At 41.1% G+C, this 21,567-nt stretch overlaps 1 protein-coding gene across 3 annotated transcripts in view; it reads left to right on the top strand.

Annotated features, from left to right (window-relative positions):
- Window positions 1-21,567, top strand: part of GFPT1 (glutamine--fructose-6-phosphate transaminase 1) — a 57,261-nt gene that overhangs the window by 4,807 nt on the left and 30,887 nt on the right. For 2 of the 3 annotated variants that reach the window (XM_055328007.1, XM_055328006.1), the window contains exons 2-6: window positions 9,130-9,237; window positions 11,154-11,261; window positions 17,738-17,863; window positions 19,887-19,945; window positions 20,651-20,785. In XM_055328007.1, coding sequence (XP_055183982.1) covers window positions 9,130-9,237; window positions 11,154-11,261; window positions 17,738-17,863; window positions 19,887-19,945; window positions 20,651-20,785 — 536 coding nt within the window. Of the gene's footprint in view, window positions 1-9,129; window positions 9,238-11,153; window positions 11,267-17,737; window positions 17,864-19,886; window positions 19,946-20,650; window positions 20,786-21,567 lie in introns of those variants that run through there. The other variant, XM_055328008.1, reaches the window with a different exon arrangement.

Genomic DNA, 21,567 nt, shown 5'->3' with positions numbered 1-21,567 from the left:
TTGTACGTTTCAAGTACCTAGAAAGCATTAGAAGATATTGGAAGTGAAGGCTTTATACTTGGTTTGTCCATTGGAGAGATGACTAAAATAAGGAAATTGCCTTGAAGGAGTTGCTGTCTGGTTGGAGGAAACAGTGAATACACAGGTACAACAAGGAATGCAACAGGTGTGTTACTAGGCATTTCTTGTTCACTGTTCCTTGTCATATTTGGACTACAAGTGGATTGAATAGAAATTCAGGGACTAGTTGGGGCAGGAATGTTTCAGGTAACAGGGCAGTACTTTTTTTCTTTTTTTTTTTTAAGATTTTTTTTTTTTTTTAAGTAATCTTTATATCCAATGTGGGCCTCGAACTTAACAACCCCAAGATCCAAGAGGCATATGCCCTATTGACGGAGCCAGCCAGGCGTCCCAGTGGCAGTACTGTTGAGAAATAGTGCCAGCTGGTAGAGAAATAGTGCACTGTGAGAAATATCACGATGGCATTTACCCAACAGTGAATAGAGTCAGAAATAGGTTGAGAACTGTTGCCGTGGGGTTTGAAAGAAGAAATAAAAATTCCAGGAAAAGGGGCCAAAGAACAGTGGTTAGAGGCAGAAGAGTTCCAGAGTAGTGTACTGACTTGGACAGACTCTGCATTCATGTTTAACATTGCAGAGGGAAATTAATTGCATTTGGCTATAAATAAATCATTAGAGGAGCTGCATATATTGAAGGCGGAGGGACTGGAGTTTGTGTCAAGGAGGGTATCCGTACCAGCGGAGGAGGGAGTACCGTGGAACTGAGATCCCCTGATGGAGTTGAAAAGTTGAGTTCTAGAGCTGTGGTTCTTTACCTGTAAGCTATGAAGCTACTGTGGGTGTTCACTGATTGAGTCATACTCTAGGCATGGTCTGTAAAGTTGTATAGAAGTTGTTCTAGGGGATCCCTGGGTGGCGCAGCAGTCTGGCGCCTGCCTTTGGCCCAGGGCGCAATCCTGGAGTTCTGGGATTGAGTCCCGCGTCAGGCTCCCGGCATGGAGCCTGCTTCTCCCTCTGCCTGTGTCTCTGCCTCTCTCTCTCTCTCTGTCTATCATGAATAAATCTTAAAAAAAAAAAAGTTGTTCTAGATCATTGCATAATAAAAATTCAACCCACTATTGTGTAGGATCCTCAAAATGTTTTGATGTAATAAAAGGTTCTATATTTAGAAAGTTGAGGAATTGCTAATCAAGAGTTACAGGTAGGAGAGACCGGCGTCGAGGAAATAGCTTGTGAAATACGTTTCTCTGTTTTGAGCTTATAAGGAAGGATAAGGCACCCTGGAGCGGGTTTGCCCAGAGGAGGGGCCTCTGCCTTGGAAAGCAGCGATGTTCCAGCGTGTCTGGTGAGCTCTTGTTGGCCCTTGAAAATCTGGGGGAGAAGGTGTGGATCTCTTGCCAGGCTGTATCTGCATCCACCCAGGTCTCCAGGGTGAACAGCCTCCAGCATGTTGGAACAACGTAGGAAGGTAGGAGGGTATATACTGTTAAGATGAAAATGAAAGCTTCAATTCTGTGAGGGTCTACCAGAAACTGAGAAAGAACCTGGGAACAGAGAAATGGAGTAGTCTAGATTCTAGCTTTAGAATAATACCTGGGGAAATTTGCCAGTTGGACAAGCAGTGAATGGACAGGATTGGCCAGCAAGTGGAGGGCCCGAGATGGAGGATGGACTTGAGGTGGACGGGCTCTGCTACAGGCCTGCTCAGGGACTCGGGAGGAAGAGAGCCGTGGGCCCAGAGGGGCTGCGTGTCAGGATGACGAAAGCCTGTGGTCTGATGGGATTGCTTGGGTGGAAGTGGGAGAGATGGAATGTTTGAAGGGTTGTGAGCAGGAAGGGCATGCTTTTTCTCAGGAAAGTTGATGCCCTAGGTAGGCTGTGAGGGAGGGAGTGTGTAATTAGAGATGTCAGGGTTTGAACAGCGCTGTGGGTTCCAGGGTGTTAAAGGTGCAAGGGAGCTTGTTACGGAGCTTCGGGCAGTGGCGGCATGTATTTACAACAAGGTAGGGGATACCTGAACCAGCATTGTGTAAACAGGGGAAAGATTTTAGACAATTAAAAAACACTAAAAATGGAAATTCCTCATTGTGTCACTCTATATAATTTTTTCTTGGTGTTTTAGGGTTATAGAAAAGAGTATCTCAATATTTCCTTTTTTGAGATTTTATTTATCTGACAGCACAAGACAACACAAGCAGGGGGAGCAGCAGCAGGAGAGGGAGAAGCAGGCTGAGCAGGGACCCTGATGCGGGGCTCCAACCCAGGACCCTGGGATCATGACCTGAACTGAAGGCAGATGCTCAACCACTGAGCCACCATGGCGCCCTCAGCATTTCCTCTTTTAAAGGAATCTTAATGTTTAGAATGTGCTTCCGTGTTTGTAGTATTGAATATGTATTATGATAAGCATCAAGTCGATATGTATATGTTTAATTGCAGCATTGTAATTACAAAGACATAGAAAAACCTCAATCAGGAGTGAAATGATTAGGTAAAAAATTTATTAGGGAGTAGTACGTGGCCATTAAATAGAATAGGGTAGATGCGTGTATATACCGGCATAAAAAATATCCAACATTTTTAAGTCAAAGAAACAATGTATATAGAGTCATCACATTGATGTGTTAAAGTGTCTTCTAAAACCCTGTACATCTAGCTTTATATAGTGTCGCTAAAGGACAGTATATATACATAGGCTCATAGCTGCAGGATTGGGACAGTTTGTGAGGGATTAATAGTGGATATCTCCCTTGAGGGGGGGTAGAAAAAGGAGATTTTCACAATTCTGTAGCATTTGTGTAATTTGAATCTTTAATGATGATAACGATGAAATACACTTGCATTGTAAGAAAAATTTTAAAAATGTAAAAATTTAAGTGGCATTGCAGATGGATTTTGATTCAGAAAGTATAAAATTTAGAGAATGAATTTGAACACTTATCACTGATAAATTACAGTGTCTGAGGTCTCAAAATACTGAAGCCGTCAAGGCAAAAAATAGGTAAAAGTATTCTTAATTACAAGGGCGTATATTCAGCCAGGCGTAGGAACTTTAATAATTTAATTAGTCTGCTAAGTTGCATTCTTAGTTTTCTTAGTTTTCTTTCAGTAACGCTTAACAGCCTTTCAACCAAATGTGTCTGTGACCCGGGTCATGTCTGAATATTTTATTAAGAAAGGTGTCATTGGTGCTTTCATGTCACTGAATTTAAGTTGCACTTTTCCAAGAGTGATGCCTGTAAGTGCAAACATCTCCACTTAGGCAGATACTTATTCTGAGAATATTCTATTAATGAGCGAACTTATACCGGAAGCACATGGTGATTTAGGAGTAGAAAGTCTCCTGCGCTCCATATGACTGCTGTGTGCGATATTGGAGCAATTACCGGAGAGCAACGGAAAGCTGATTTTTAGGCTTTTAGTAGTTAACCTAAAGCAAAGCTGTTTAGGAGAGGTTTGGAAAGACAAGTCAAAGACCTGAAACGGGGCTCATGCTAGTGATTTCTACTGTGATAAGTACCATTTTGAGTTGTGAATGCCTCCCTTGTGAACAGGCCCCGCATGTATGATTGGCTGGTTATTTGCCATTGTGTTTTCCCAGCTACCCCATGAACACACGTAACCCACTAACCCGAGCAGGTGCGCTGTGTCCGGTCAGCAGTCCTGGCAAGGGGCTGAGCTGTGAAGTGGACAGGTTCAGTCTCTTCTTTATCTCTCATTTCTCTAAGCAGGGATGACTTAGGTTAATCCCTTCCCCCTGTTATTTCTTCACCCAACTCTGTTACTTGATCTTTGAAAACTTCTCTATATACATTGTCCTTTTCTTCTTTTCAGTTCCTGCCTGGTTATGTAGGGAGAAATGTTGCTCCAGCTTCTTCCTCTGTTCCTCCTTTTCTTTGTTCCAAGAGTAAACCAAAAAATGACAGTGATGATTATAGATAATAGTAGTGCTTCCTCTCAAGGAAAGGGCAGGTTTTGAATTGGAACATGATATATGATATTTTATTGAATCTAAGGTGCCACTGATTGGGAAATGCACTGTTATTATGTACATCACAAAGAAAGAGAATATGAATGTTTTAAAATCCCTGCTGTCAGTGTCTGAAACCCTGAAAAGTATTCAGAAGATGCTTTCAGAATATGATGGGCTAGATGATCTAATTGTATTTACCATTGACAGTCTTAACACTAATAAGGGACCTATGGATGATATAAAATACATACATACATTGTGTATAATTCTTCCAATTTTTTTTTGGTGATTTTATTTATTCATGAGACACACACACACACACACACAGGCAGAGACACAGGCAGAGGGAGAAGCAGGCTCCACGCAGGGAGCCTGATGCAGGACTCGATCCCAGGACCCTGGGGTCATGCCCTGAGCCAGAGGCAGATGCTCAACCCCTGAGCCCCCAACCAGGTGTCCTGCCTCCAATATTAACCTAACTCAATCAAGTCTTTAGGTCTCCAGTCTCTAGGAAATAGAAGGAATAGAAGAATCAGTACACTATACTGTGTGGAAACAGACACAGCCAGAGGGTGAGACATTCAACAAGAAAATTGGCCACAGCTTGTCAATAAGTAGGTGTCTTAGGAAAAACAGGGCAGTAGGGGAGAGATCATTCTGGATTCGAAGAGACTTTTGTGATATAATGATCAAATGGGAGGTATGATCCTTTATTACATCCTAGAATGAACAATCAGCTGTAAAAGATTTTTTTAATTTTTTTTTAAATTTTTTTAAATTTTTTATTTATGATAGTCACACACACACACACACACAGAGAGAGAGAGAGAGAGAGATAGAGACATAGGCAGAGGGAGAAGCAGGCTCCATGCACCAGGAGCCCGATGTGGCATTCGATCCCGGGTCTCCAGGATCGCGCCCTGGGCCAAAGGCAGGCGCTAAACCGCTGCGCCACCCAGGGATCCCAAAGATTTTTTTTATAATAGGGAAATTTTATCTTATTATTTTAGAAGGTTTTATTATTTGAGAGAGAGACAGCAAGAGAGAGCAAGCATGGGGGTGGTGGAGGGGCCGAGGGAAAAGCAGGCCAAGCCCCCCATCCAGCAGGGAGCCCAATGGGGACTCGATCCTAAGGACCCTGGGATCATGACCTGGTTAAGTGGAGCCACCAGCTGCCCCAGGGAAATTTTAAATATGAACATTGTATTAGGTGGGTGGTGTTAGCATTTTCTTCTTAGGTATAATAATCATTTTTGCAGAAAAATGTCCTCAAATTTTGTTACTTTGCTTTTATTCTTAACGATACAATTGACTGTTAAACAATATGGGGTTTGGAGTGCCTGCCCTCACCCGTCTTCAATGGAAAGTCCCAGTATAACTTTGGACTCCCCGAAAACTTAACTCCTAATAGCCAGCTGTTTACTGGAAAGCTCACCAATGACATAAACTTCACATGTTTTGTATGTTACATGCTTTGTATCACATACAGTATTCTTAGAATAAAGTAGAGAAAAGAAAATGTTATTAGGAAAATCATAGAGAAGAGAAAATATGTTTACGGCACTGTACTGTATTTATTGGAGAAAATCCACACATGAGTGGATCTGTGCGATTCAAACCTGCATTCAGGGGGCAACTGTACCCTGAAAATAGCAAGGTTTTTCACCAGGTTTCCAATTTTAATTTGGTAGATAGAATGTACACAGGAGACAATCATGAAAATGTTATAACAAAGAAATGAGGCCCAGGAGAGAGGTGCAGTCTGTAGGTGCAGTCTGTGCAGTCTTAATCTGACGTCTAAGAAAACGTCAGATCCATCTGGAATAGCTCTAAAGCAATCAGAAGAAACTTCGGAAATTAGAGAACATCTAGCTGGTGAGGGCTGTAGATGTCCTCACGTGTCAGGTAGGACATACGTAGCCTTTGTGCTGTCATTGCCCACTTCCTGGTAACACGTGCTGCTGGGCAGCCATGGCTCGCCTTCCCATTTAGGAAGTGGGGCCACTGTATGGTTCTTCTCCGAGTTCTCTGCAGCCGCTGCCCGTTAACGGGGTACTCGCTCTGAAACCTATCCTGCCGCCTCTCCGTGAAACCCGTTCATTTTGCAGAGCGGGAAGCTGAGGCAGGGTGGTGTGGTGGAAAGCTTTGGGGGCGTACCTGAGTGAGAAGATGCACAGGATTTCTTCAGTGATTGTGAGTTAACAGATGTTTAGTGTGAATTTTTATTCATTTCTCAAATAGTTACCATTTTAGAAGTTTGTTTGAAGTGGGGCATTAGCTTAGAAGATACTCTTTCACCATGAAATGATACCCGAAATGATCTCAAGATCCGCATGCTGAGCCCATGTAAACCAAAGACATTGAAGTTAGAACAGTATTGAGTTCCATGTATTGAAAATCGTGAATTGAATATTGTATCATCTTTTAAAAAATGTGTTGAATCTATAATTTGTATTAAGGACAGTTGGTTTTATATCTGCATTTAAATTGATTTTTTTTAAATTGGCATTTAATCTTTAATTTTCTATGTGTATTACTTTTACCATTAAAGTTACATTTTTTTTTTTTTTAAAGAGAGGGATGGGGATCCCTGGGTGGCGCAGCGGTTTAGCGCCTGCCTTTGGCCCAGGGCGCGATCCTGGAGACCGGGGATCGAGTCCCACATCGGGCTCCCGGTGCATGGAGCCTGCTTCTCCCTCTGCCTGTGTCTCTGCCTCTTTCTCTCTGTGTCTATCATACATAAATAAATAAAAATTTAAAAAAAAAAAATAAAGAGAGGGATGACTCAGTGAATTTTCTGATTTGTGCTGCATTATTAGGATTTGGCAACTATGGATTTTCTCTTTAAGATTTCCTAGACATGGCAAATGGCTCCTAACAGTGTAATGTGTTTCACTGGTTAATAACTTTTAGATGAGCTAGACCGTATCCTCTTTTAGCGGATTATTTAGCTGATGCTCATCACAATGGTAGAAAGTAGGCTAGTTGAGAATCAGTGTTCTTTAGCTCATTTTTATTACTGTATTATTTTGGGAGAAGATTCATATTCTGTGTATTGTCTTTTAATGGTATAATAAAAATACTTACGTGGAACTGGTAGTTTTCTTAGTGCATTTAATCTTAATCAAATGCCAGTGACCTGTGATGAGGGAAAGTGTAGAAGAACTCGCTAGTTGGGTTGTTAGTTCACTTCATCTTACAGATACTTTATAAAGGAACAGCAATAACAGCCATCGTGCCTGTATAACACGTGAGAACTTAAAAAATCTATACAAATGTAAGGTTTTTTTAAAAAAAAATTATGAATGCGGGTGTCTGGGTGGCTCAGTTGGTTGGGCAACCAGCTTGGTTTTGGCTCAGGTTGTTATCTCATGGGTCGTGGCATCAAGCCCTGCGTGGGGCTGCACTCTCAGTGGGGAGTCTGCTTGAAGATCATCTCCCACAGTACCTCCCTCCACTCACTCACTCTCTCCTTCAAATAAATAAAATCTTTAAAAAAGTAAAAATATGAATGAAATACAGGATTTCTGTAACGTTTGGTCTCATACTGCCTTTTTTGGGGAAAGTTGTTAATTTTGTTTTGGATTGTAGTGTAGTGGGGCGGAAGAGCATGATAGTTCATTTGAAAAATTGCTCTGTATCGATCCTGATGGTCATACACACGATAGCTTTTTGTTGGATAGTAACATTGTGGTATTTTTTAAAAGATGTTATTTATTTATGGGAGAAAGACAGAGAGAGAGAGAGTGAGTGGGTGTTAGGGGGAGAGGGAGAGGGAGAAGCATGCTATCCACTGAGCGGGGAGCCTGTGACCTGAGGCGAAGGCAGACACTTAACTGAGCCACCCAGGTGCCCCACCGTCGTATTTTTGTATGCTGAAATGCTTTAATAGGACGAGCTCTTTACAGAAATAAAGGTATTGCTTCAGATGGAAATGGACACTAGTTCTTATACCCCACAGAATTAATATCTGTATGAATCAGTGGCATCATAGTGTCACACAGTTGGGAAGAGGAAAGTTCTTTCATAAAAAAGTGACTTGAGGGCAGCCTGGGTGGCTCAGTAGTTTAGCGCTGCCTTTGGCCTGGGTTGTGATCCTGGAGACCCGGGATCGAGTCCCCCGTCAGGCTCCCTGCATGCAGCCTGCTTCTGCCCCTGCCTGTGTCTCTGCCTCTCTCTCTCTCTGTGTCTCTCATGAATAAATAAATAAATAAAATCTTAAAAAAAAAAAGTGACTTGAGCTTTCATTTCCTTATATTTTGATCTTCAGTATTTATACATTTAAGCTATATCCACCCTAGCGAAGCATGGTTATGGAAGACTTCAGGTCACTTTCATGCTGCTGTTTTTAAAATGTGGATTTCCTTACTTTTGTTCTACTGCCTATTTGCTTTTCTGGCTCAGTTCACGTTGTACGAGTCATTTTATTCTAGTTTTGCTCTTCCAAAGAAGGGCTTCTTTTTTATGAATTCTCAGTAGGTGTTAACATGTATCATGATAGTTGTTTATCTTTTGGTCATGTCTGGTGAGCAAATGATTCACTCAACAAATGTTATTTTCCCTTGAGATGATTATATAAATATTTTAGTCCCATTTTCCCCTATTATTAAGTTATTTACGTTGTATTTTTCACATCATTGATACTTATTTATGTTTATTCTTACATGTTATTGATCCCATAATCATTGGAAATAAGAAAGATTATTCCATTTGTCTCATTTTTTAGGGCCCATGTGTTGCTTACAATACTTATTTTGGAAAATGTTTTCCTTTAAACAGTGCTCAATACCTAGGACATAAGTCACAAATTTGTTAATTAATTTTTTTAAATTAAAGTTTACTTGACAGAGTGGCAACGATGGAAGATATGTGACCAGCCTTATAAGTTTCTTTGCAAAAGCTAAACATTTATTTTGACATGTTTTCTTCAGTCTTTTATACTAAGGAGAGACACCTCTTTGTAAAAGTTTCACCACCTTTAAGTAATTTGAAGTGAGAATTTTTTTCTTTTTTAAAGATGACTCTAGTTTCATATTTCTTCACATCTTAGACATAACTATGCAAATGAGGATTTTGTCATAATTATGTAATTTTGCTGTTAGTCATATTTTTTATTAAATATTTGTTCATTTGCAGGTATATTTGCATACTTAAACTACCATGTTCCTCGCACAAGACGAGAAATCTTGGAGACCCTAATCAAAGGCCTTCAGAGACTGGAGTACAGAGGATATGATTCTGCTGGTATTTCCCTTTCTATAAAAAAAATATAGTTTTTGCATGATTCTTGAGTCTAAATAGGCTTTTTTGTTTTAGTTAACTAGATTCTTTATTAATGTCTATTCTGTTTTGAGTAAACCTAAAAACAAGAATTTTTGTCTCTTACCATGTTTAAAGGGCTTATTCGTATAATTTCAACAGTATTACCATTTATATTATTTCTTATGGATATCTGCCTTTGTTAAGAATGTTACTGTAAAAACAGAAATCACCTGGGGCATTTTCGTGGTGGAACACAGTTCTTAGAGGCCTTACTTTATAAATTATCTTTTTTCTTTCCTGTAATTTCTTTTTCTCTAAGGATTCCCTGCTCTTGGCATATATACTTAGCCGAGGTCGTCTACCTTCAATAAATGACGAAGCGACTAAGAATCACTTTTTGCCAATTGCGCTCCGGGCAGCTTCTTCCCCGCTGCGTGGGGGCCTCGCCCCGGCCCCGCGTGGGGAGTCCCCCCGGCACAGGAGTCCCCGTGGGCTCCGCAGAGGGAGCAGGAGCTCGGGCCGTGTGGGGTGTGGCAGGCCGGCTGGGCAGGGCAGGGAGCCGCCCTGAACCCCAAGTCCCCGGGCGCCGGCGGCGGCCACTGTGCCAGCAGAGCTTCCTGAGGAGGGCGGTGGCAGGCCCGTGTCCGTGTCCGCAGGTCACGGCGTCTGTTCTCTGTGACTCTCTTCGCTTAACAGAAAGTGAACTCCTCAACTCTGTGGTTCTTTTTTTTGGAGGGGGGGTGGTATTGAAAGTAAAAAGCTAAACGTGCAGTTTAATTTGGCCTACTCTGTGGTTCTTAAAATTCCCTCCTCCCTTCGCTTCTCTGACAACACGTATTGTCCTTCTAACATGCTGGTTCCTTTTCTGTCTGCGTTGAGGGCTCCTTTTCTGCCACCTCTTGCTTAAATATTAACGTCTTTCAAGATTGTTTCCTAGGCCCGTTTTTCTCTCTTTGTATCTTCATGGGTGAACTCTGACATCATTCCCCTCCTCCGTGTCGGTGATCAGGACCCACGCAGATTTCTCAGGCCGCAGGCCTGGGTTTCCAACTGCCCCTTACAAGTTTCTCTCTGGAGAAACCACGACACCGTAAACTTTGCGTGTCCAGAATTGAACTGAATACACTCGCCACTCTCTTCTTTCTGCGTTTCTTTATCCAGCCACCATTTCAGCAAGTCCTGCGAGCCTAGGAGGTACCCCGGGTTCAGGCTGCTTTCTCACCTTGCATCCGACACTTCTACCCTCAGTAGCGCTGATCTCTGTCCTCATCACCCCCGTTTGGTTCGGGGCGTCCCCATTTTTGGTTTGCTGTAGCTAGAGCTGCTGACAGCTGCTCCCCTCTTCCGTTTCTCCCCTTCCGTCCGTACTCTGTTTCTCAAAGAGAGTTTCCTAAACATTTTTACCCTGTGCTTTCTTGATTTGAAACTACTCAGTGCTTTTCTAGTACCTTCAGGTGAGTTTTTCAAACTCTTGAGGCACTAAAGTAGAGTTTTGAGAAACGTGTTCCCTCATGTTCCTTCCTCCCTCCCCTTCTGAGGTGGGCACCCATCTGCTGCCTCTCTCCATTGTGCTCCAATGGCCACCCAACCTGTGGTATTCTTGTTTTTTTTTTTTTAATCTGTAGCCCTTTTATTATAACCCAAACCCACACTGTATTGTCATTATTTTGTCCCTATCTTCTGAATAGACTATTAGAAATTTGAGGGCAGAAAATTGAGTAGTTTGCATTTTTGTTTCCAGCAGCTGTTGTGGTTCTTGACATATAATAATTTTCAGCGACTGTGAATTGATGAACATATGAATTAATTAGATGAAAGAATAGTTTTTAATTAAAAATCTGCCTCACGATGATAATCTAAGTGTCTGAATCTTGCTTTTCTGCCCCTCGTTGATTCAGGTGTGGGAGTTGATGGAGGCAATGACAAGGACTGGGAAGCCAATGCCTGCAAGATCCAGCTCATTAAGAAGAAAGGGAAAGTTAAGGCACTGGATGAAGAAGTTCACAGTAATGTACTTAATTTGGGTTTTGTCCCCCTCCCCTCCCTTCGCTTCCTTCTCCCTTCCCTACCAAATCCCCTTTCTTCCCATAGTTTGACGTCCATTTTAATATAGTGATATTTAAAGTTCAAAGGAAGGAAGAAAGGTAGTTTTGTTAATTGTCTCTACTAGTGTACAATGTACCTTAGCTTCAGAAATGACCCTATTAACTAGGGGAGGAAATTGGTTAGGTACATAGTGTTCACAGCAAGCTCAGTGTCCTAGAATGAAGCATGGCCACCATTTCTGAGGAAGGACCTTTCATAGGACGTGAAGGTATTTTTAGTGGTGCCCTCCTTCTGGTGTCTTCACTTGGTTGTCTTCACTTTGGAGCAAATGCCTCCCTCGGATGTATGGTCAGTCTAGATATTGCCCTTTTCAGTAGATCTGATGTAATCAGGTAAGTGTCATGTTTTTCCTTCAGGATTTTCTTACTTTGCTCACATACAGTAGTTGTCCAGAGATACATGTTTCATTAAAGAGGGTACTTGTCAGTATTTAGTTTCATCACACTCTGCTCTTACATTTTAATTTGTCACAGGAAACTTAAAAACAAAACAAAAACTTCAAAGTAAGTTGACTGAAAAAACATTTGAAAAAAATTTCCCACAGAGCTCCTGCCTGGGTGGCTCAGTTGGTTAAATGTCCGACTCTTCCTGTCAGCTCAGGTCATGAGATCGAGCCCCCACATCAGGCTCCGCGCTGCACGTGGAGCCTGCTTAAGATTCCCCCACCCCCCGCAAAAAAAGATTCTCTCTCCCCCTCTGCCCTTCCACCACTGTCTCTCTCTTTAAAAAACAAAACAAAACAAAACAAAAAAACAAACCTTCCACCAACCCCAGGAAACAGTAGATTTTTTATGTACCTGTTTGAATGGATGCCATAGTAATCATGGTAAAGGAGTTCAGGTAACAGAGGAAAATGATGGACTTAATCACTTTTTTTTCACATAAGCCAAGCATTTAGCTTTGTAGTCCTTGCTGAACATACTAGATCAATACTTATTTTGCACATATTGTGGGTAAGATTAGCTTCGGGATGAGGCAGGCACCCACAGAACTGTACTTCAGCAACTGTAGTGTACACGCTCGGTCTGCTGTGTGTACCACGTCCTGTATACCAGGCTGGTTATAGTAGGTTCCATAGGAGAGAACAGACAAATTGCTTGAGGACTCAGGGGAGAGCTTGGGGTTGGACACCATGGGGAGATTCAGTATAAATAAGGAATGGCTGCTAATTCTGTTTGGGCAGTGAAGGTGAGAAGGGAGGACCTTCTGAGGAGGACGGTGTGGGCAAAGATAAGAATAAGGAAGTCAAATTTGGTGGAATGGTGGGTAGTCCTTTTACTGTGCATTATTGGTAGATGAATGTGGGAGGCTGGAAGGCAAACTATAACCGGAATCACCATCGTTGTCGTTGTGTATCAACATATTGAAACATGCCGCCTCCTGAAGGAAAGTCAGGAAGGGAGTGGAGACATGGGAATTTGTAGATGTCGCTGGCAAATTAGTAACTGCTCCATCATTTGGAAGAGGAAGCTGGCAGTGTCTAAATGGGAGGTGCCTATACCCTGTGACCAAGCGCTTCCATAGTTGGGCACATACTTGGAAGAAACTCTATGGACAAGGAGACCTGACAACAAGATTCATTGCAACAAAATGTAGAAATGACCAGTAAGAGAATGGGAGACTAAGTTGTATGTGACGTAGTGCGTGATTGTGTGTAGCTTTCGAAAGGACTGTACTGGATCTGGTTCTGCATATGGGAACCTGGTTGAGTTGTGAGAACCTAGTGTTGAGTGAAGAAAGCAACCTGCAGAGGGACGGGTAAAGTATACTACCACTTAAAAAACACAATAGAGTGCTGTCATTTGTGGATACATGTTAGTGTATTAGATGTTTAAAGACCTAGGTAAGAAAGCTCCCCATCAAGTTGAGAATCCCTGGGGTGGAATGGGTTGAGCCCAGGTCATAAAAGAGGTATTAACTGCGTTTCTTACATTTTAGTTTTATTTTTTAAAAGACTTTATTTATTTGTGAGGGAGAGAGCGAGCTAGTGAGCAGGGGGAGGGCAAAGAGAGAGGGAGAAGCAGACTCTCCACTGAGCAGAGCAGGGAGCCTGATGTGGGGCTTGATCCCAGGACCCTGAGATCATGACCTGAGCCGAAGGCAGATGCTTAACCGACTGAGCCACCAGGTGCTCCTACATTTTACATCTTAAAAAAAAATCTGAAGCACAAGTGGTTAGATGTTCACATTTGTTTGCTCCCGGTGTGGGGATTTGGATGTTTGTGGCGTTCGCTTTATTACTCCTAGCAAGTTTCAGTGTTTGACCTGTTGAGACAGAAAGAAGTCATCTCAGAAAAGGCCATTAGATTGGTTCTTGGTAACTTCTGACTTTGATAGCAATAGCTGACACGTATTGTTGCTTCCTGTGCCCCAGGCACTCTACTAAGTGCCTCACTAGTCCTTAGTACGACCCACGAAGTAGGTAAAATGATTATCCTCATTTTGCAGATGAGATTGAAACATGGGAGTACTGACACCAAGGAGTAGGTGTCGGCAGTAGGGGCAGTAAAGTTTAGAAGCAAAGGAAGGCTGCTATTTCTTTTCCTTTTTTTTTTTTTTTAAAGATTTTTATTTATTTATTCATGAGAGACACAGAGAAAGAGAGGGGCAGAGACCCAGGCAGAGGAAGAAGCAGGCTCCATGCAGGGAGCCTGATGTGGGACTCGATCCTGGGTCTCCAGCATCACACCCTGGGCTGCAGGCGGCGCTAAACCGCTGAGCCACCTGGGCTGCCCAAGGCTGCTATTTCTAACAAAAATTTAAGATTTAGAAATATTTTGTATCATAAGATTTAAAGCACGAATGGCTATATGTTAACATTTGTTATCTCTGGATGTAGGTATCTGAGTGTTTTATTATTGCCAACAAATTTAAATAGGTATTCATTCATTCATTCATTCATTCATTCATTTATTTATTTATGAGAGAGACAGAGAGAGAGAGGCAGAGACCCAGGCAGAGGGAGAAGCAGGCTCCATGCAGGGAGCCCGATGTGGGACTCAATCCCAGGACCTCGGGGTCACGCCGTGAGCTAAAGGCAGACACCTCACCGCTGAGCCTCCCAGGCGTTCCCTGAATTAGTTTTTTTTTTTTTTTTTTTTTTAGAAGAAGGTTGCTATCTGAGAAAAGGCACACAGAGGGCATGTAGGGGTGCACGTGGGGAAAAGACAGAAGATGCAAGTAAGGAAATTACTGAGGGATCACAGCTCAGAAGGGTCCAGGCACGGGTAGGAAGTTAGCCTGTAAAGGAGTCAAAGGTAAAAGAAAAGCGAAGTAAAGAAGTTATGAGGTGAAGGGGAAAAGCTCAGTAAACGGGATATTGAGGTACAGGTTGGATCAAGGCTTACGGAGAATAGAAGGGATGTCATGAGCTGTTGGAGAATTGAGTGAGCTTTTGGATTCATGAGTAAGGAACGTGGGGACATGTTCGTGTGTGGCAACAGGAGAAGAGATTTGGTGATTACCCTAAACTTGACATGAACTCAATTTACAGAGTTTTCTACCTCTCTTGAGTGCTGTTTGGCAGTTTGTGGGTGGGGAGAGGAGAAGACTGAGGGTGGAGGTTAACTAAAGTTAAGGTTCAACAGAGGGCTTTAGGGAGGAATGTCAAAGGTTGGGAGTCATGATTAATTTATAAAACGAGAGATTTGTCATGAGAAATATGCTTATTGTCAGAGCAGTGATTTTTTTTCCTTATTAGACTTTTTTTTTTTTATGATAGTCACAGAGAGAGAGAGAGAGAGAGAGAGGCAGAGAGACACAGGCAGAGGGAGAAGCAGGCTCCATGCACCGGGAGCCCGATGTGGGATTCGATCCTGGGTCTCCAGGATCGCGCCCTGGGCCAAAGGCAGGCGCCAAACCGCTGCGCCACCCAGGGATCCCCCTTATTAGACTTTAGATAATGTTCTTTTGGCAGCAGTGAAATAGGTATGATAATTACTGTGAGTTTGAATTGGACTCAATTTGTAGACTCTTGCTACTTTCCTCAGTTTTGCTTCCAGCGTGGCCGGGGTGGGGGTGCGGCTGCCTTAATTATAATTAGCCTAACAGAGTAGTCAGGTGTTTTCATTGCTTGCATCAGCCTGTTCAGTAGTGATAACCAGTAATCCTTTACTTTTCTGGAGGTTATTTATCAGGTCACCTTAATTATTCAGGACACGGTTAAGCCAGGAAAGAATACATTGATGACTTTATCTGTTGGTTGATTGAGTCATCCAATAAAAATTTGAATAACTGTCCTACTTAGCTTAGTGCTTGGGATTCTAAGGTAGTAAGGCAAGCTGCTGCTTTTGTAGAACTTAAATACGGGTAGGAGTCAGGTTGCACATGTCATTAAAGTTATAATAGTACAGCAGAGTATGCCCTGTGGTTTTAATCTCCAGCTCTGGAGTCAGCCAGCCTTAGGTTCACATCCTATCTCTGCTTCCTATTTGTTATGACCTAGGGTAGGTTCTCTGACCTCTTAGAGCCTCAGTTTCCTTATCTATAAAATGGGGACAATAGTACCTACCAGAGCATTATTAAAGATTCAATAACAAAATGAATATTTCTTGAATACTTATTTTATTCCAGCCACTGTGCCAGGCCCCGGTGACACAACAGAGAACAAGACAGGCAAACTCCTTAGCCTGATGGAGCTTACGGTCTACTGAGAGGGCCAGACAGCAAACAAATAGATAACGTTAGGGCGTGTGGTCAGTGCTATGACACAAAGGTATATAGAGGTGACATGTAAGCAGAGAACGCGTTACTGTCCAAAGGGGAAATTCTAGGCAGAGGGAACTCCCAAGTGCAAGGACTCTACGTGTGCTTGGCCGGCTTATAGCTGGAAGTCAGTGGGGCTAGAGCAGAGTGAGGGGGAAAGTGGCGGCAGATGAGCTGGAGACCTGACTCAGGACTGGGACATGTAGGATCTTAAATAAGATGGATTTTACTTCATGAGCCATGTGAAGCCGTTGGAAGATTTTGCATTAGGGGATTGATCTGATTTAATGGAATCTCGTTGGTTGGTGTGCAAAGACTGGAATGTACAGGAGGACAATTGGACATGGGGAGACCAGTTAGGATTCTGCTGAAGTGGTTTAGTGGTTGGTTGCTTGGCTCATTACTGATAGGGATAGAGCCATGAGGAGTCTTAAGTCCCTAGCACCAGGTAAGTTCTCAGTGAATGGTGGCTGCTGTTATTTGCAAAAGCTGTGTTGAGGGCTTTGAGGGGAAATGGGAGAGGTGGGGAGAATGAGAACGTCAAGGCAGTGGAGCCAGATGGTGGAGGGCCTTGTACCCATAGAAAGGCACTGTGAGAAATGGCTTTATCTTGTGAGAAATTGGCTCTCTGGCTCTGTATGAGAATTTGAGGATCTTTTTATAAATCCCCCGTGACCAGGTTTTAAGATGATTCATATGGGGAGTTAGGGATGCAAACCACTTTTTAAGCAATGGAAATCTGTTCAAGGATTTTAAGTGGTGTTTCTTGATCAGATTTGGGTGTTAGAATGACGTCTGATTAGCCAGTATAAAACCACGAAGACTGTGCTAAAATAAAATGCATGGACTTTCCTCTTTGAGACTTCTGAGCAGTTTGCTCTTCTTAATTTAGACCTAATTCTCATAGGCTTGGTTATCTGTTTCTTCGCCAAATGAATGTTATATTTAGGAAATCAGAAGGGGGGCATTACTAGTAAATACTAGAACTGCCTTTTTAAAATTTATTTTTTATTTTTTTTATTATTCCTTTGGAAAAAGAAGAGCTAGGTTATAGGGAAAAGGAATTGTAATAACTGCTTTTCAGGATAAAGGAACATCTGTCTATAACCCCGTACTTTCCTGGTCTATTCTCAAGGGCTATTGCTTGATTTTAGAACCTCTCTATAATTGCAGTTTATGTTGTGAGATATGTTTACATTCAGTAGAGACCAAAGAAATTGCAGTCATAAGGCTGTGGCATTGAGAAAATGAATTTATTTTTACATGGGTAAAGTGGTGCTGATTTTTTTCAAGGCAAAGATTAAATATAGATTAAAAAAAAATCAAGTTAACTTTTTTTTTGTCCACAACCCTTCAGCCTGAAAATCTTCAAGCCTTCCGAAGAAAGAATAGTGCATTAACCACCCATATACTTCATCTATTTTACCAGTTGTTAGTATTTTGTCACATTTGCTTTATTTCCCTGGTTGTTACTGGATTCATTTGCCCTAAATATTTGAGCTGCATTAACTCCTGAATCTTTTAATTACTATTTTGAATATGGCTGATACTCAGTTTCAATAATTGTGTATTCCAGGTGAGTAGCACTGTAATAATTATATTTAAATATAGCTTCTAGTATTATCTCTACAGCATGGTTTAACATTGGAATTTTTCTTATTATGTTCTTCAGAGCAACAAGATATGGATTTGGATATAGAATTTGACGTACACCTTGGAATAGCTCATACCCGTTGGGCGACACATGGAGAACCCAATCCTGTCAATAGCCATCCCCAGCGCTCTGATAAAAATAACGGTATGGACACATTCTACATGCTTTGGAATGATTGAAGATCATTAATGGGAGAAGAATGAAGGCTCTTATGTTACTGTTATTTAATTTTTTTTTTTTAATCTGGAAAGTTTTAAACATATTCACAACTAGAGAGGCTGTAGAACTAGATGTGTCTGTCACCCAGCTTTAACATTGGTTAGTACACAGTTCTATTTCTTTATACCCCTCCACCCAGAATATTTTGGAAGCTTTCCCTTTCTCTCCTTTTCTTTCCCAGATTATTGTGGTGTTTGTCCTGTACAGTTTCCTACAGTCTAGATCCTGCTAATTGTATGCATCCCATGGTGTTATTTAACATGTTTCTCGGGCAGCCTGGGTGGCTCAGTAGTTTAGCACTGCCTTAGGCCCAGGGCATGACCCTGGGGACCCAGGATCGAGTCCTGTGTCGGGCTCCCCGCATGGAGCCTGCTTCTCCCTCTGCCTGGGTCTCTGCCTCTCTCTCTGTGTCTCTCATGAATAAAGAAAATCTTTAAAAAAAAAAAATAGCATGTTTTTCTGTCCCTTCTATTTGCTATAAATTGTTGTGGTATTGATTTACATCTGGAGATACATGATGTTTGGGCATTTTTCTTTTTGTATTATTAGTGGCCATAGATGATCATTGCCAGCATTATTTCCTTAGGGTTTTGTAAAGTGGTGATAGTCATATGTTCTCATTCCTTTTTTACTTATCTGACATACTTCTATAAAGAGAAACATCTCCGTATCTAACTACTTAGTTACTTAGACTTATAGATTATATATAGAAAAGACGGGATAAATGTGGTTTTTTTTCCCACTTTATTTACCGTTTTTCAAAACTGAAGTGGTTCTAATGTTCTAAGATGAATGAGTTTCTTTTATTATTATTATAAACTCATGGATCTAAAATACTGTATTTATATTTTTCAAAGTTATTTAATCAAAAAAGATGAAAATTATCCCACTACACATATATTTGATCTTGGAATACTGTTTTCACATTAATTTATCTGACTTTTTTTTTTTTTTTTGGTAAAGATTTTATTTATTTATTCATAAGAGAGAGAGAGAGAGAGAGGGAGGGGCAGAGACACAGGCGGGGGCGGGGGGGGGGCGGGCAGAGACACAGGCAGAGGGAGAAGCAGGCTCTGTGCAGGGAGCCCGACGTGGGACTCAATCCTCGGTCTCCAAGATCAGGCCCTGGGCTGAAGGCAGCGCTAAACCCCACCCGGGTTGCCCAATTTATCTGACATTTAAAGAATTGTCTGGACCTCACCTAAGTAAATTTCACTGTAGATCTGAATAACTGATTTTTCTTATTCTTTAACTTCAGTTCCTAAACTCAGTGTAAATCAGATCATTGTTTTAGTTTGAAAGTCTTTCACTTTAAAATTAGGAAGAGGGATCCCTGGGTGGCGCAGCGGTTTGGCGCCTGCCTTTGGCCGAGGACGCGATCCTGGAGACCCGGGATCGAATCCCACGTCGGGCTCCTGGTGCATGGAGCCTGCTTATCCCTCTGCCTGTGTCTCTGCCTCTCTCTCTCTCTGTGTGTGTGACTATCATAAATAAAAATAAATAAATAAAATAAAATAAAATTAGGAAGAAATTTTTCATGCGTAAAAATGAATGAATGAAGAAGTGAGAACAATAGTTCTATAATTCAGCCTTCTTGTTTTGCAAATGAAGAAAGAAACAGGGTCAGGAAATTTGTCCCTTTCATATGATGACGTTGAGTTAGTAGTTCAGCTACAAATGAAATTGTTAACCTCTAGATCCCAGTTTATTATATTTCCCCTCTATCCACTTCCCCAGTGCTGTGTGCTTCCACTAAACCACATAAATGAGTCTATTGATCTACCTGAGGATAATCCAATAATGAAAAGTAAAAGGTACTTGATTACTCTTAGAATTACAGCATGTGACAAATTTTTTGACTTGAGAAAAATCTGACCGTTCTTATTGGCTATTTATAGTGTTTACCAGACCTATAATTTTTGTCATCAGTATTTTTTATTTCTTTCAGAGTTTATTGTTATTCACAATGGAATTATCACCAACTACAAAGACTTGAAAAAGTTTTTGGTAAGTGATTGACAAAGACACCAGGCTTTGAGAAATTTCTAATGAAAGCAGTTAGGCAGCTTGTACAGCACCATCTATGTATGATCAAGTAATTCTTGAGATGATTACAAGGGTAATATATAATGTAATATATTATAAAATTTGAAATTTTATTTCATTTTAATCAGTTTAAATTTTATTTTTTAAATTAAAAAAATTTTTAAAGATTTTATTTTTAAGTAATTTCTGTAGCTAAGGTGGGGCTCAGACTTAGAACCCTGAGAACAAGAGCTGCATGCTCTACTGACTGAGCCAGCCCCATGCCCCCTAATCAGTGTAAATTTAAATAGCCACATACAGCTAATGACTGTTGTAATGGATGGTGCAATTTCATTATCCAATAAAGAATCCTATTCATTATGGAATTCTTATTTGGTGACTGTTGCTTATTATACTTTAATTATTTGAAATGTCCTTAATTCGTATGTGACATATATATAGACTTATATAATTAAAAGTATATATTTAGTTACACAAAATAACCTCACTATTTTGGGCTCACTTATTTAGATGGTGACTTTAATTTTGAACAATGGGTAAGGGGTATAGTATTGAAAAAATATTAGAAATTGGTTAGTGAAATTTTTGAGGAAAAAAAATTCTGTAGGAAAGACTTGGATGACTATTTCATTAAATGTGTCAATTTGTTTCCCTTTCTAATTTCAGGAAAGCAAAGGCTATGACTTTGAATCTGAAACAGACACAGAGACAATTGCCAAGCTTGTTAAGTACATGTATGACAATCGGGAAAGTCAAGATATCAGCTTCACTACCTTGGTGGAGAGAGTTATCCAGCAATTGGTAATAAACCACACCTTTAAAGATAATTATTGCTGATGTTAATCATAAACTCTTAGAATTAAGATAAGCAGAAACTATGCTGATTTAAATATTTTTGGCTTTTATTTCGTGTGTGTGTGTGTGTGTGTGTGTGTGTATAAAAATACTCGGCTTGAATAATTTTGAGAGACTCTGACTAGTTGACCCCCTCCCTTCCCTACACTTAAAATTCTTCTTTCACTCTAGCTTAGTGTCACGGGAATTAAAAAAAATCTGAAATCAAAGAGTTGTCCAAAAACTATGGGCATGCACACACACAAACCCATACATACCACACACAAACGCACCCATGAGACACAGAGGTTCATCATCACTTTCTTGCTTCCTACTCACGTATTCTCTTCAGTTGGTCAGTTAGCATGAGGATCGCTTCAGTAAAATGCACACTCTGTTCTGGGATAATGTCTGCATGTCTCTGAGCCAATATAGGCAACTCTTTATTTTTCCTTATGGGGACTTTTCCTTGGCCTTGTTACACTGTAAAAAAGTATTTCCCAGCCCAAGAAAAAAAAATGTCATTCTTTCTGATCCCATCCCAGTTGCCCTGGCTAAAGTTCAAAGATACCAAGATCCACAGAAGTCCAGATGCATGGGGATTTCTGCCCTCATCCCCATTCATAACTCTAGCTTTCTTATTTAAAAGCCCTTCACCTCTTTCTGAAGGTCTAACCCTCACCTCCTCCTTCTACCCAAATCTTAGATGTCTGCAGCAAAAGGAGGAGTCAGAAAGATGGAGAAAATAG

This window comes from Nyctereutes procyonoides, unplaced genomic scaffold (genome assembly GCF_905146905.1).
Source record: "Nyctereutes procyonoides isolate TBG_1078 unplaced genomic scaffold, NYPRO_anot_genome, whole genome shotgun sequence".
NCBI classification, from domain to species: domain Eukaryota; kingdom Metazoa; phylum Chordata; class Mammalia; order Carnivora; family Canidae; genus Nyctereutes; species Nyctereutes procyonoides.
Note: the sequence above shows the minus strand (reverse complement) of the source record. Positions and strands in the feature narration are given on the sequence as shown.